At 52.0% G+C, this 13,440-nt stretch overlaps 1 protein-coding gene across 1 annotated transcript; it reads left to right on the plus strand.

The window, feature by feature from the left end:
• Nucleotides 1-8,928: 8,928 nt before the first annotated feature.
• On the plus strand, nucleotides 8,929-9,817 carry LOC102259689 (60S ribosomal protein L6-like). Its single transcript, XM_014538565.1, is given in 2 exon segments — nucleotides 8,929-9,376; nucleotides 9,379-9,817. Coding segments are annotated over 2 exon segments (849 nt in total). The 3' UTR covers nucleotides 9,780-9,817.
• Nucleotides 9,818-13,440: the final 3,623 nt, after the last annotated feature.

Consider the following 13,440-nt stretch of genomic DNA (forward strand, 5'->3'; position numbering starts at 1 on the left):
TTTTTTTAGGCAGCATAAAATTGGATCATTTAAAAAATACATTCCAACAATTTCTGTCTTTTAATTGGTGAGTTTAGACTATTTCCAGTTATTGAATTAATTGATGTGTTTGGATGAAGGTTGATATTTTATTATTTTTTCAAAATAGACTTTATCTTCTACAAGATTTTAGGTTCACAGCAACCACTTTATTTTTTATTGCCTGTTTTAAATTCTTCTTTTCCCCCTTTTCTGCCTTCTTTTGAATCATTTGAACATTTGTTAGCATTCCTTTTCAATTTATCTAGTTGTTTTTTGACTATATATCTTTGTATAGTTCTTTTCAAGATTGCAGTAGGAATTACAATGTACCTAACTAACCTCATAGTCTATTTAGATCATGTCACCCCTTCAAGTGGAATATAAAAAATCTAACCACCACGAGAAAGCTTTACCCTTTCAGTTATGTTGTCAGCGTCTGTGTCTTACATTTATGTTCACTGAAAAGACCATTTGACACTGTTATCATCTTTGGCTTCAACCATCAAAAGGGGAACAGTCTGTTATTTTATACAGACATCGATCCTTTCTGTCTTTGTTCACTCCTGGTGAGTGTCCTTCTGGTGTCATTTCCCTTCTACCAGGGAACTTCCGTTAGCGATGCAACAGAGCAGGTCTGTTGGCAATAAATTCTTCATCCGAGCATCGCTTACAGCATCTTCGTTCCTAAAGGATATTTTCTGTGTATGTAGAACTGTGGGGCGACAGTTCTTTTCTTTCAGCACTTCAAATGTTATTCCACTTACTTCTGACTTGTATGGTTTCCACTGCAGAATCCACAGTAATTTGAATCCTTCCTTCCTTATAAGAAAAGCATAACTTTTCTTGGCCTTTTTTTCTTTAGTCTTTCGTGTTCAGCACTTTGATGATGACTGCCCTGGGTCAGGCCGAGCCCCGCGAGCCGGAGGAATCGGGCCTCCTGCCCCCTGCTCGTGCACTCCGCAGATGTGAAGCTGCAGTCAGTGGGCGAGGCAGAGCAGCGCACTTGTATGTCATCCTGGAACCCGGATGCCGCACTTATGCTTTAACTTTATTCTTGTTAAAAATCAATGTTTGTTTTCATTGCATTAACTTTTACGTTCGCTTTCTGATTATGAGGCGTGATTTAGGTGGAAATGTAAACTGTCATTAAATATATATTTATTTAAATGAATACGTTGATTTTCCTGAAAACAGCAAGCGAGACTGCACCAGACCTCGATGGCACTTTTCGGGTCTCAGATTCCCATTTGGTCCTTCATGTCTCTTATTTCTTTGCTGAGATTTTCTATCTGTCCGTTGCTTTAAGAACATTTGCCTTCACTTGCTGGTGCATTTTTATAATAGTTGCTTAAAGTCTGCGTCAGATCATTTGAACACCGGCTCCATGTTAGTGCTGGCTTCTGTTCGTTACCTTTTCCCATGAGAGTTGACTTTCCTAATTTCGGATGGTGCTCTGGGCATTTGGGATGCTATGCTGTGGAGTTCTGGGTCTTCTTTAAGTCCCATGGAAAACATTTATGTTTTTGTTTTAGCAGAGAACTGACCCGAGTAGGCTTGGGCCAAATGTTCTGACAAGGCTCCTGGGGGTTGCAGTTCTGATGTTAGTTCTGTGTTTTAAAGCCACTCACTTGGCATTCAAACGCGTGTGCCAACTCCTGGTCAACCCGAGGCCTGGATCGTGGTCTGCTTAGGAATTCAGTTATCATGGCCCCTGGTGCTGTTTAGGGTCAGACCCACACTCGTGCAGCCTGGGAATGAGTCCGGAGCCATAACAACGTTATTGGGTTGCTTTCCTGAGCTCCCCCCTTTCTACAACCTCCAGGGCATTTCCTGGTCTCCTGGGCTCCCTTTGTTGGTCTTCCAGCCAGAAACAGGGCTTCACTTACCCCGCTCTGCTGGGCGCTTCCCATGACCGGGCCACGTCCAGGGCCACGTGGAGGACAGACAGACAGAAGGACAGCGAGGCCGCCTGCGCTCTGTGGGCAGCTCCCCTGCTAGGGCTTTAGGCACGTGCGGGCTTGTGGGCTGGGGTGTGAAAAGGCAGAGGGAAGAGATTTTAAAATGGCTCAGTGGTTGAGTGCTGACCTATGAACCAGGAGGTCACGATTCAATTCCTGGTCAGGGCACATGCCTGGGTTGTGGGCTTGATCCCCACTGGTGTGTGTGTGTGTGTGTGTGTGTGTGTGTGTGTGTGTGTGCAGAAGGCAGCTGATCAATGATTCTCTTATCATTGATGTTTCTATCTCTCTCTCCCTCTCCCTTCCTCTCTGAAATCAATAAAAATATATTTCTTTAAAAAGTGGATTTTCCTACTCTGAGCAGAAAGACCCATTCCTGCTCCTTAAGCCAGAACTTTCTCTGCAGGCGCTGCTGTCCCTCCTGGGTGTCAGGTTGCCCTGGGCTCAGGCCCGTCCGCGTCCGCGAGCGGGAGGAAACGGGCCTCCTGCCCCCTGCTCCTGCACTCCGCAGATGTGAAGCTGCAGTCGGTGGGCGAGGCAGAGCAGCGCACATGTCTGTCATCCTGGAACCCGGATGCGGCACTTATGCTTTAACTTTATTCTTGTTAAAAATCAGTGTTTGTTTTCATTGCATTAACCTTTACGTTCGCTTTCTGATTATGAGGTGTGATTTAGGTGGGAATGTAAACTGTCATTAAATATATATTTATTTAAATGAATACGTTGATTTTCCTAAAAACAGCGAGCGAGACTGCACCAGACCTGTCTGCCCGCTCGCTGTGCCACAGCCTTGCTGCGCCCTCCCTTTCGGAACCCCTTCCTCCGCCCCTGAAGGCCCAGATGCGTTCCCGCACCCTCTGGGCAGCAGGATGTTGGGGTGTAGACCGAGAGGCGAGGGCGGATTGCGTGGCAGACGGGAGTGGCGAGTGTGTTTTGTGGCTCTCCCTCCCCCCCAGCGTCAGCCCCTCCCCCTCATGCACTGTAACAGTTTGGAGAGGCTGCGAGTGAGCCCCCAGCGCAGCACTGGGTTTTGGTGAGCACCATCAGCTTGTCCCACGTCAGGCCTGGCCCCTCCCAACTGGGCTCCAAGCCCAGCTCTCTGACCTGGTTCGGACTCTCCGTGCGCGCTCCCTGCGCTCATTGCTGCCTCCCGGCTCTATGCCTGCTGTCCTCCAACAGGGCACGGCTTCCTTCCGGCCTCGTCTCACTGCTCCCTCTCAGCCTCCATCACAGGCTTTCCCTGGCCGCTGGTGCAGTGGCACTGGCTGCCCAGCCGCTGCCCGCCCTGGACCCGGCTTCATGTCCCTGTGGCTTAGATCTGAGTCGGTAGCTATCGTGCATCTTGTTTACCTGCTAGTCTCCTGTGCTCCACGGGACCCGAGCCGCCTGGGGCACAGCTCTGTCCATCCTGCTCGTGGCTGCACCGCCAGCACCCAGAACAGGGCTGTCAGCACTTGCTGGATCAGGGAATGAGTGAGTGAGTGAATGAGTGAATGAATGAATGAATGGACCGGGAGGTGAGTGGGTGCAGCAGCAGGTGGAGGAGGGTGGAGAAAGTGGTGCCTCCCCGGCGGCCACAGCTGACAGGGTGACCAGGCTGTTCACAGGCAGCCCGCCCGGCGGCAGCTGCTGGGGAGGAGCGTGGCCTGTGTGAGGGTACGAGCCTCGTATTTACCACGGGAATGACTGTCAGACTCTGTGAGAAACACAGTTGCCCCTGAGGCAGGAGCAGGAGGAGGAGGGATGGAAGCACCAACTGCTCCTGGCAGAGAGGCTCTAACTCCCCGGCCCAAGCTCAGAGGCACAGCCCCGCCCCGCCCCCAGCGCAGCACTGGGTTTTGGTGAGCACCATCAGCTTGTCCCACGTCAGGCCTGGCCCCTCCCAACTGGGCTCCAAGCCCAGCTCTCTGACCTGGTCCCGACTCTCCCTGCACGCTCCCTGCGCTCATTGCTGCCTCCCGGCTCTACGCCTGCTGTCCTCCCACAGGGCACGGCTTCCTCCCACAGGGCACGGCTTCCTCCGGACCTCGCCTCGCTGCTCCCTCTCAGCCTCCATCACAGGCCTTCCCTGGCCGCTGGTGCAGTGGCACTGGCTGCCCAGCCGCTGCCCGCCCTGGACCCGGCTTCGTGTCCCTGAGGCTTAGATCTGAGTCGGTAGCTATCGTGCATCTTGTTTACCTGCTAGTCTCCTGTGCTCCCCACGGGACCCGAGCCGCCTGGGGCACAGCTCTGTCCATCCTGCTCGTGGCTGCACCTGGCTTAGATCTGAGTCGGTAGCTATCGCGTATCTTGTTTACCTGCTAGTCTCCTGTGCTCCACGGGACCCGAGCCGCCTGGGGCACAGCTCTGTCCATCCTGCTCGTGGCTGCACCGCCAGCACCCAGAACAGGGCTGTCAGCACTTGCTGGATCAGGGAATGAGTGAGTGAGTGAATGAGTGAATGAATGAATGAATGGACCGGGAGGTGAGTGGGTGCAGCAGCAGGTGGAGGAGGGTGGAGAAAGTGGTGCCTCCCCGGCGGCCACAGCTGACAGGGTGACCAGGCTGTTCACAGGCAGCCCGCCCGGCGGCAGCTGCTGGGGAGGAGCGTGGCCTGTGTGAGGGTACGAGCCTCGTATTTACCACGGGAATGACTGTCAGACTCTGTGAGAAACACAGTTGCCCCTGAGGCAGGAGCAGGAGGAGGAGGGATGGAAGCACCAACTGCTCCTGGCAGAGAGGCTCTAACTCCCCGGCCCAAGCTCAGAGGCACAGCCCCGCCCCCTCCAGGCCCGGCCCTCAGCCCGCGGGCCCATCGCCCTGGCCAGGATCCCCCTCCTGTGACACCCCAGATTCCTCCCCCACCATATCAGTGACGTCTCTTGTGGCCCCAGCCCTCACCGCACCCCACACAGGGGCCACCTGGACCTCCCCCGCCCGGCCACCAGCCAGCTTCACCGGCACCCGGCTCCCCTGTCCTCGGGGCCCAGCCTCCCAGGGGGAGGCAGCTGTGGGACCTGCTCCCCGGGGCAGGGACCCTGCTCTGGGATCCACCTCCCTCCTGCAGGTGGAGTCAGGACCCCCGCACGGCGGACCCCACCAGCGAGGGCCTGGAGCGAAGGGCTCTCCTAAGCAGCACGAGCTACTCCAAATTGGGCCCTTGAGTCCCGGAGAGCTGGGGATAGCCGGGGTCAGAAGGCCACAGCCCCGGTTCTAGGGCCGGGGCCACATGGGGAGACACAGGCCGTGGCCCCAATTCCAGGCACCCGTGACCCTCCCCCAGCCAGGAGTTGGACTCCTGACCCCCTAACCCAGAAGTTCTCAACCTGTGGGTTGCGACCCCTTTGGGGGTCGAACGACCCTTTCACAGGGGTTGCCTAAGACCATCGGGAAACACATATATAATTACATATTGTTTTTGTGATTAATCACTATGCTTTAATTATGTTCAATTTGTTGTAACCATAATACATCCTGCATATCAGATATTTACATGACGATTCTTAACAGTAGCAAAATTACAGTTATGAAGTAGCAACGAAAATAATATTATGGTTGGGGGTCACCACAACAGGAGGAACTGTATTGAAGGGTCGCGGCATGAGGAAGGTTGAGAACCACTGGTCTAACCTCTTCAGGGAGGGAGCTCCCAACACCGCACAGGAGAGAGGAACGGTTCGCAGCTTCTGAGCGAGGGAGCCGGACTTTGAGCTCTGGCGTTTGAGCACCTACAGTGCGGCCAGCGTGAGCCTGGAAGCCAGGGTGAGCCACGGGGCGGGATGCTCACTGGAGCGCAGGGCAGGGGGGAGGCTTGAGTTCCGACACTGCAGACGGCAGGGAGGAGGCAGTAGCCAGGACTGCCCTCGGCCTGGGGCCCAGCATCACCCCTGAGAGGACGGGCAGCGTTCACAGCTTCTGAGCGAAGGAGCCGGGACTTTGAGCTCTGGCGTTTGAGCACCTCCAGTGCGGCCAGCGTGAGCCTGGAAGCCGGGCTGAGCCACAGGGCAGGCTGCTCACTGGAGCGCAGGGCAGGGGGGAGGCTTGAGTCCTGACACTGCAGACGGCAGGCAGGAGGCAGTAGCCAGGAGCGCCCTTGGCCTGGGGCCCAGCATCACCCCTGAGAGGACGGGCAGCCCAGTAGCCGACAAGCGTCCAGCAAACTCGGAGCCTGTCCTTTGGGCCGAGGGATTTGCTTCGGCAACGCTGACCGCATCGGGAGGATCTGTCAGTGCCCACCCTGCACCCGCAGGCACTGCCCACCTGCACCCGCATCGGGGCGGGCACAGCCAGTGCCTGCAGGTGACACGTGTCACTCACACCTGCGGGCAGACACCTCTCAGGCCTCTCAAGGCCCGGGAACAGCGGGTGAAAACAAATGCCTTGTTTTCTCCCTGAGCTCCTGGGAGTTGTTTCCGGGTGGGCTGGGAGCAAGCCTGCGAGGCCGGGCCTGCGTTGTGGGCAGGGCAGCGCGCTGCTTGCTCAGAATCTTCCCCACGGACTGGCTGTGACAGCCCCTTCACCTGTTTGAGCCTCAGTTTCCACAGCTGTAAAGTGGGCTCATAACCGCCATCCCGCACGTGGATCTAGTGGGGTTAGGAGAGGGTCAGTGCTCCCTCAGTGGGTCCTGCTCACCACCCCGCCCTGCCCCTGCCCCTGAAGGTGGGCTGAGGGGATGAGTGGGCCACTTTCTCTGTGACAAGAGACACGCAGGCCCTGTCATGCCAGATGGCCGGGTGGTTACCGCCTGCTGCCCCACTGCCCCCAGGCAGGACTTGCCCCCAGCCCTCCACTGCCGCTTGTGTTGCCCTGGCCCCTCACCAAGACCAGACCCAGGACCTGGCCATGTGTGCTTGGGCTGTCCGGTCAGGGCCCGGGACCCGGGGTGGCGAGGGAAGCGGAGGACACAGGGTGCAGGGTCCCCGGCAGTCAGGGCAGCGTGGAGGCCGCACAGACGTCACTCTGGGGCTGCGTCCTTCTAGCCAGAGATGTCTGTCCAGGGTCTGGAACCCCTTAAGGGACAGAGAAAGAATTTCATTTCTCCCTGAGTTGGGGGATTGAGTTGAAACCCGGGCAGTTTTAGTGAGCGGTGATCTGTGACGGGTTCACAGGTGTGGGGCCCAGACACGTGGGTGGCCCAGGAGGGGTGGCCAGGGCAGGTGGCAGGGGCGTCCCCAGCTTCCCTCCCCGGGGATGGTGGGCCGGGGGCGTGGCGGTGAGCCGGCAGGGGCCTGAGTGACACCCAGCAGGGCCACTTCTCTGAGAATAGCTTCCAGAGCAGAAGCTGCCCTTACATGCTCCTCATTCTTGCTGCAAGAGGAGGCTCTCGCAGCTGAACTTCAACAAACTCTTCGTCGTCTTTTCTGGGAAGAACCAGGGCTGATGAATCACCCGTGTTACACTGAGACAAAGGAGCTCTGTTTTCCTCTGGCTTCTCTCAGAAACAGCCAGCGCACGGAGAAAGGGCCCTTGTCAGACAGCTGGGGAGACGTGTGCTCGCATGTGCGCCCGGCCCGGCGGCTCCACCCGCAGCTCTGGGCTCAGCCCTTGGGACAGCGGGGCCCTTATCCAGGCCAACACCCAGTGTGGACGCAAACATGCGATTGGGAATCTGGTTTCCTTGAGACTGGCTGAGAAGCAGTTTTGTCGTTATCTGCATTTCACAGAAGGGGAAACTGAGGCTCAGAGAGAGGGCCTGACCTGCGATAGCCCCAGTGGGGGGACAGGCCTGCCTCCACCCACCTCTTCCACAGACTCAAGCTGATACTGGCAGATTCTGACTTGAGAGGGTCTCCATGCGGAGAGCCCAGCAGTGTGTGCGGGGTACGGCCCAGGCTCCACACACCCGTGGGCCCTGGAGGCGGTCCGGCGGCCCAGGGTCAACCCTCCCAATAGACAGGGAGGAGGGGATGATGTAGGAAGCCGAGCCCTGCCTAAGGGGCCACTGGAAACTAAATCACACACTTCTAAATAACTTAGAGATGAAAGAAAAAATAATTTAAAATTTTCTGAGTTAAAAAGACACAACATATCAAAATACGTGGGAGGTAGTTAAAGTGGTACTTACCGGAAATTTTATAGCAGTAAGTACCTAATTTAGTAGAAAAAATACAGGTGTTAAATCACTTACATCAATGACTTCTGCTTCTACCTTAAGAAACTAGAAGAAGGACAAATGGAACCTAAAATAATAATATAACAGCAAATGAGAATATTCAGAGCAGAAATCAATGAGATATACAACTTAAAAGGGGTAAAACTAAAAGCTGGTTCTCTGAGAAGATAAAAAAAACATAATAACCTTCTAATCAGACTAATCAAAGAAAAGAAAGAATACACAAATTACCAATATCACAAACAAAAGAGGTGACATTACCACATGTTGTAAAGCTATCAAGAGGATAACATGGAAAAATTTCTTTAAAGACACAAACTATCAAATCTCATGGAAGAAGAAACAGTTAACTTATTGAATAGCCCTAAATAATAAAATAATGGGAAGAAGGACTACTATGGAATAAAAGTGACTTAAGGTTTATAAAAATCAAATGCAATGTGTGGAACTTGCTTCGATCCTGATTTGAATAAATGAGCTGCCAAAAATATTTTTGAAGAATTGGGGCATCTGTGATTATAAACTGGCTGTCATATTAGACGATATTAAGAAATTATTATTAATTTCACTTGGTGTGTCAGTGTCAGTGCTTACACTCGTCAAATCCCCGAGTTTAGAGCTGCAAATCAGGGTCACGACAGGGTCATTACATCACATGATGGCTGTTTTGGATTTGCTTTAAGAACCTGGCAGAGTGGAAGGAAGATAAAGGAAGATGGGCTGATAGGCTTGGAGTCAGGAGACGAGTTCGTGGCGGTTCATGTACATCCTGTCTACTCTTTATACGTTTATGGTTTTGAACATTTCCTAAGGGAAAAAAGGGACAGAGGACCTTAGTTCTCTTTCTCATTTTGCAAGATGGCAGGTGAAAAGAAAACCGAGAAGCCTGACACTAAGGAGAAGAAACCTGAAGCCAAGAAGAAGGCCGATGCCGGCGGCAAGGTTAAGGCGCCTAAGAAGGGGAAGCCCCACTGCAGCCAAAACCCCGTCCTCGTCAGAGGAATTGGCAGATCCTCCCGGTCGGCTATGTATTCGAGAAAGGCCATGTACAAGAGGAAGTATTCGGCCCCTAAATCCAGGATTGAAAAGAAAAAGAAGGAGAAAGTTCTTGCTACTGTCACAAAACCAGTTGGTGGCGACAAGAATGGTGGTACCCGTGTGGTTAAACTCCGCCAAATGCCTAGATATTATCCTACTGAAGATGTGCCCCGAAAGCTGCTGAGCCACGGCAAGAAACCCTTCAGTGAGCATGTGCGGAGTCTGCGGGCCAGCATCCCTCCTGGGACCATTCTGATCATCCTCACTGGGCACACAGAGGCAAGAGGGTGGTTTTCCTGAAGCAGCTGGGCAGTGGCTTGCTACTTGTGACTGTACCTCTGTCCCTCAATCGAGTTCCTCTGCGTAGAACACACCAGAAACTTGTCATCGCCACCTCCACCAAAATTGATATCAGTGGTGTGGAAATCCCCAAACATCTCACTGATGCTTACTTCAAGAAGAAGAAGCTACGCAAGCCCAGACACCAGGAGGGCGAGATCTTCGACACAGAGAAAGAGAAATACGAGATTACAAAACAGCGCAAGGTTGACCAGAAAGCTGTGGACTCACAAATTCTGCCAAAAATCAAGGCTGTTCCTCAGCTCCAGGGCTACCTCCGCTCTCTGTTCGCTCTCACCAATGGGGTTTATCCTCACAAACTGGTGTTCTGAATTTCTTATAAGAACCCGATTAAATAACTGATATGTTTCCTGAAAAAAAAAAAAAGGGACAGTCCCACCTGGTCTGTTGCCATCCCTGCCCCCACTCGGCCCCCGCCATCTGAACCGGGCAGAGGTTGCAGGAGGAAGGGACGGGGCTTCCTCAGTGTTAGTGGAAACACTCTGATCACTTTATTTCATGTGTGTGCGTCTGTCGACACCTCTGCTCATGAGACTGGTTACAGCACAATAACCGAATTTGTTCCTCATGACACTTGTTGTTTGCAAAACAGAAAGGCATTTTCCCTGGCAAACATTTCAGAGCTGCAACATGCAGACACTTAAAGTCCTTTTCATCACACAAAGTGCTAATACAATTTGGCTGTGTTCATGCAGAAACATCTGTCAAACTGCAGGCCCCGGCAACCCCCGGCCCTGAGCAGCTGTCACACGCTCTGCCTTCTCAGCCTCTTTAACCCTCCACAGCCCCCGGCACAGCCACTGCGTGGGCCGTGTTTCACTCAGGGGCTCGGCGGACCAGTGGGTGTCAGATCGCTGAGCTGGGGAAAGCCCCGGGTGCCCTCAGGACCCGCATGCCTCCGATGACTGATGGGCACCGCCCTGCACGTAGAAAATACAGAACAGGGAGTCCAACCATTTCCACGGGAATATGTGACGAGTGGGAAGCAGGGTCACCTTCTCCGAGAACCAGTCAGCCGCTCCCCAGCCACCTGCCCAGGGGGGTCTGGCTGTCTGAGTGCAGGGTGGCCCACTTCCGCCCGCAGAGCTGCCTCCCTTCTCCTGGCCCCTCTGACTGCCTCTCTTGTGCTCCGGGGTCTGCTGAGGGCTGACGGGGAAACCAGAAAATGGCTGGTTAAGAAGGACCAGAGCCCTCCTGTGCGTTGCATACCAGACTCCCAGCCTGCGTGCAGGATGGTGGCGACAGAGTGGCCGGTGCCTGTCCTTGAGCTGCTCATGGCCAGACACTGAGGACTGGCACTGAGCTGCCAGGATCTCTTGTGCCGGGGGACTGGACCTTGCTCCCCCCTCCCCTCCTTCCTAACCTCCTGTTTGACCGTCCCATCCGAAGTGGCTGGGCATGGCTTTCTCCTCAGAGCTTCCCTTGACTACCTGACTCCAGCCCTCCTCAGCCCGGTGTGAGCTCAGGACGCCCTGGGCCTCCCACTAGGGCCTCTGCAGAGATGTGCCCGGGTGACCACGTGGTTTGATTAACTTAGCGGTCTCCACAGTGGGAAGTGTGTCCCCAGAGTACAGACCAATAGGAGGAGAATGGGAAGAAGCTAGGGGAGCCCCTTTTAGCAGTCATCGAAAGGGATTTTGTTAGATAATATTTGCAACATAAAAAGATGACCTGTCACACGTATGTAAGTCATAATGCATGACAACAACCTAGATTGAGGGGGACCTCCACCCACCAGACAGTTCAGCGCCACCAATTCCTCCGATTCCACCGGTGCCATCATCTCTACTTACCCCACTCCCATCATTCCCACTACCTGGAATTTTAAAAATATTTTCTCTCTTAGATTCTACGCTACCTGATATGAAACTTCTAGAGGCCTGTGCACTGATTCGTGCATCGGTGGGGTCCCTCAGCCTGGTCTGCTGAGATCAGGACAAAACTGGCTCTCTGACATTCCCTGAGGGGTCCCAGATTGCAAGAGGGTGCAGGCCAGGCTGAGGGAGCCCACCAGTGCACAATCGGGGCTGGGGAGGGGTGTGTCCGGCCCCCAGTCTCCAGCCAGACCCAAGCAGCAAGCTAACCTACCGGTTAGAGGGTCTGCCCCCTGATGGTCAGTGCGCGTTATAGCAACCGGTCGAATGGTGGGAGGGACAATTAGCATATTCGGCTTTTATATATATAGATACTACAAGGCCATAGTAATCAAAACAGCATGGTACTGCATAAGAACAGACACATAGTTCAATGGAGCAGAATAGAGAGCCCAGAAGTAAACCCATTCCTATAGAGTCAATTAATATTTGACAAAGGAGGCAAGAACATACACTGAGGTAAAGACAGTCTATTCAATAAATAGTGTTGAGAATGTTGGCTAAATATATGCAAAAAATGAAACTAGACAATTTTCATATATATAAATAAACTCAAAATGGATTGAAGACCTAAATATAAGATTTGAAACCATAAAACTCCTAGTAGAAAACATATGTAGCAAAATCTCTGACATTCTTTTATGTCTTTATTAATTTTAGAGAGAGAGAGAGGAAGGGAGAGAGAGATATAAATGTTGTTGTGAGCGAGAAACATCAATTGATTGCCTCATGTACACACACTGACCAGGGATCGAACCTGTGACTTACTATGTGCCCTGGCTGGGAATTGAACCCACAACCTTTTGGTGTATGGGATGATGTTCCAATCAACTGAGCCACCCAGCTAGAGCTCTTTTAGCAATATTTTTTCCTGATATATCTCCTTCATAAAAGGAAATAAAATTAAAAATAAATGAGACTACATCTAACTGAAAAGTTTTTGCACAGCAAAGGAAACCAACAACAAACAAAAAGACAACCTACTGAATGGGAGAAGATATTCACCAATGATACATCTGGTAAGGCGTTAATATCCAACACTTATAAAGAACTCATATAACGCAACATAAAAAATATAAACAATCCAACTAAAAAACGGGCAGAGGACTTGAATAGACATTCCTCCAAAGAGGACATACCGATGGCCAATAGACATGAAAAAAGGCTCAACATCACCAATCATCAGAGAGATGCAAATGAAAACCACAATGAGGTATTGCCTCACACCTGCCAGAATAGCTACCATCAATAAGTCAACAGACAACAGGTGCTGGCGAAGATGTGGAGAAAAGGGAACCCTGGTGCCCTGTTGGTGGGAATGCAGACTGGAGCAGCCACTATGGAAAACAGTATGGAGGTTCCTCTAAATGTTAAAAATTGAACTGCCTTATGACCCAGCAATTCTACTTCTGGGTATATATCCAAAGAAACCCAAAACACGAATTCAAAAGAATATATCCACTCCTCTGTTCAGTGAAGTGTTATTTACAGTAGCCAAGGCATAGAAGTCAAGCAAGTGCACATCAACAGACAGCAGTTTAAGAGGCTGTGGCACATATTTACAACGGAATATTACTTGGCCAAAAAAAGAATGAAATCTTAGCATTTTGACAACATGGCAGACCTAGAGGGTATTGTGCTGAGTGAAATAAGTTAGTCAGAGGAAGACAAATACCATATGATGTCACTTATATGTAGAATCTAAAGAGCAAAATAGATGAACAAACAAAATTAAAACAGACTCATAAATACAGAGGACTGATGGTGGCCAGAGAGGAGGGGAGTTGGGGGATTGGGTGAAAAAGGAGAAGGGATTAAAAGTATACATTGGATGCCCTGGCCAGTGTGGCTCAGTGGTAGAGTGTCAGCCCACGCACTGAAGGGTCTTGGGCGCTATTCCTGGTCAAGGGCATATACCTAGGTTACAGGTTCAACTCCCAGACCCAGTCGGGGTGTGTGTGGGAGGCAATCAATTGATGTGTCTCTCTCACATCAGTTTTTCTCTCTCTCTCTCTCCACCTCCCTCCCTTCCACTCTTTCTAAAAAGAACCAGTGGAAGAAAATATTATTGGGTGAGGATTAACAACAACAACAACAA

Source organism: Myotis brandtii, unplaced genomic scaffold (assembly GCF_000412655.1).
Source record: "Myotis brandtii unplaced genomic scaffold, ASM41265v1 scaffold193, whole genome shotgun sequence".
In the NCBI taxonomy this organism is placed as follows: domain Eukaryota; kingdom Metazoa; phylum Chordata; class Mammalia; order Chiroptera; family Vespertilionidae; genus Myotis; species Myotis brandtii.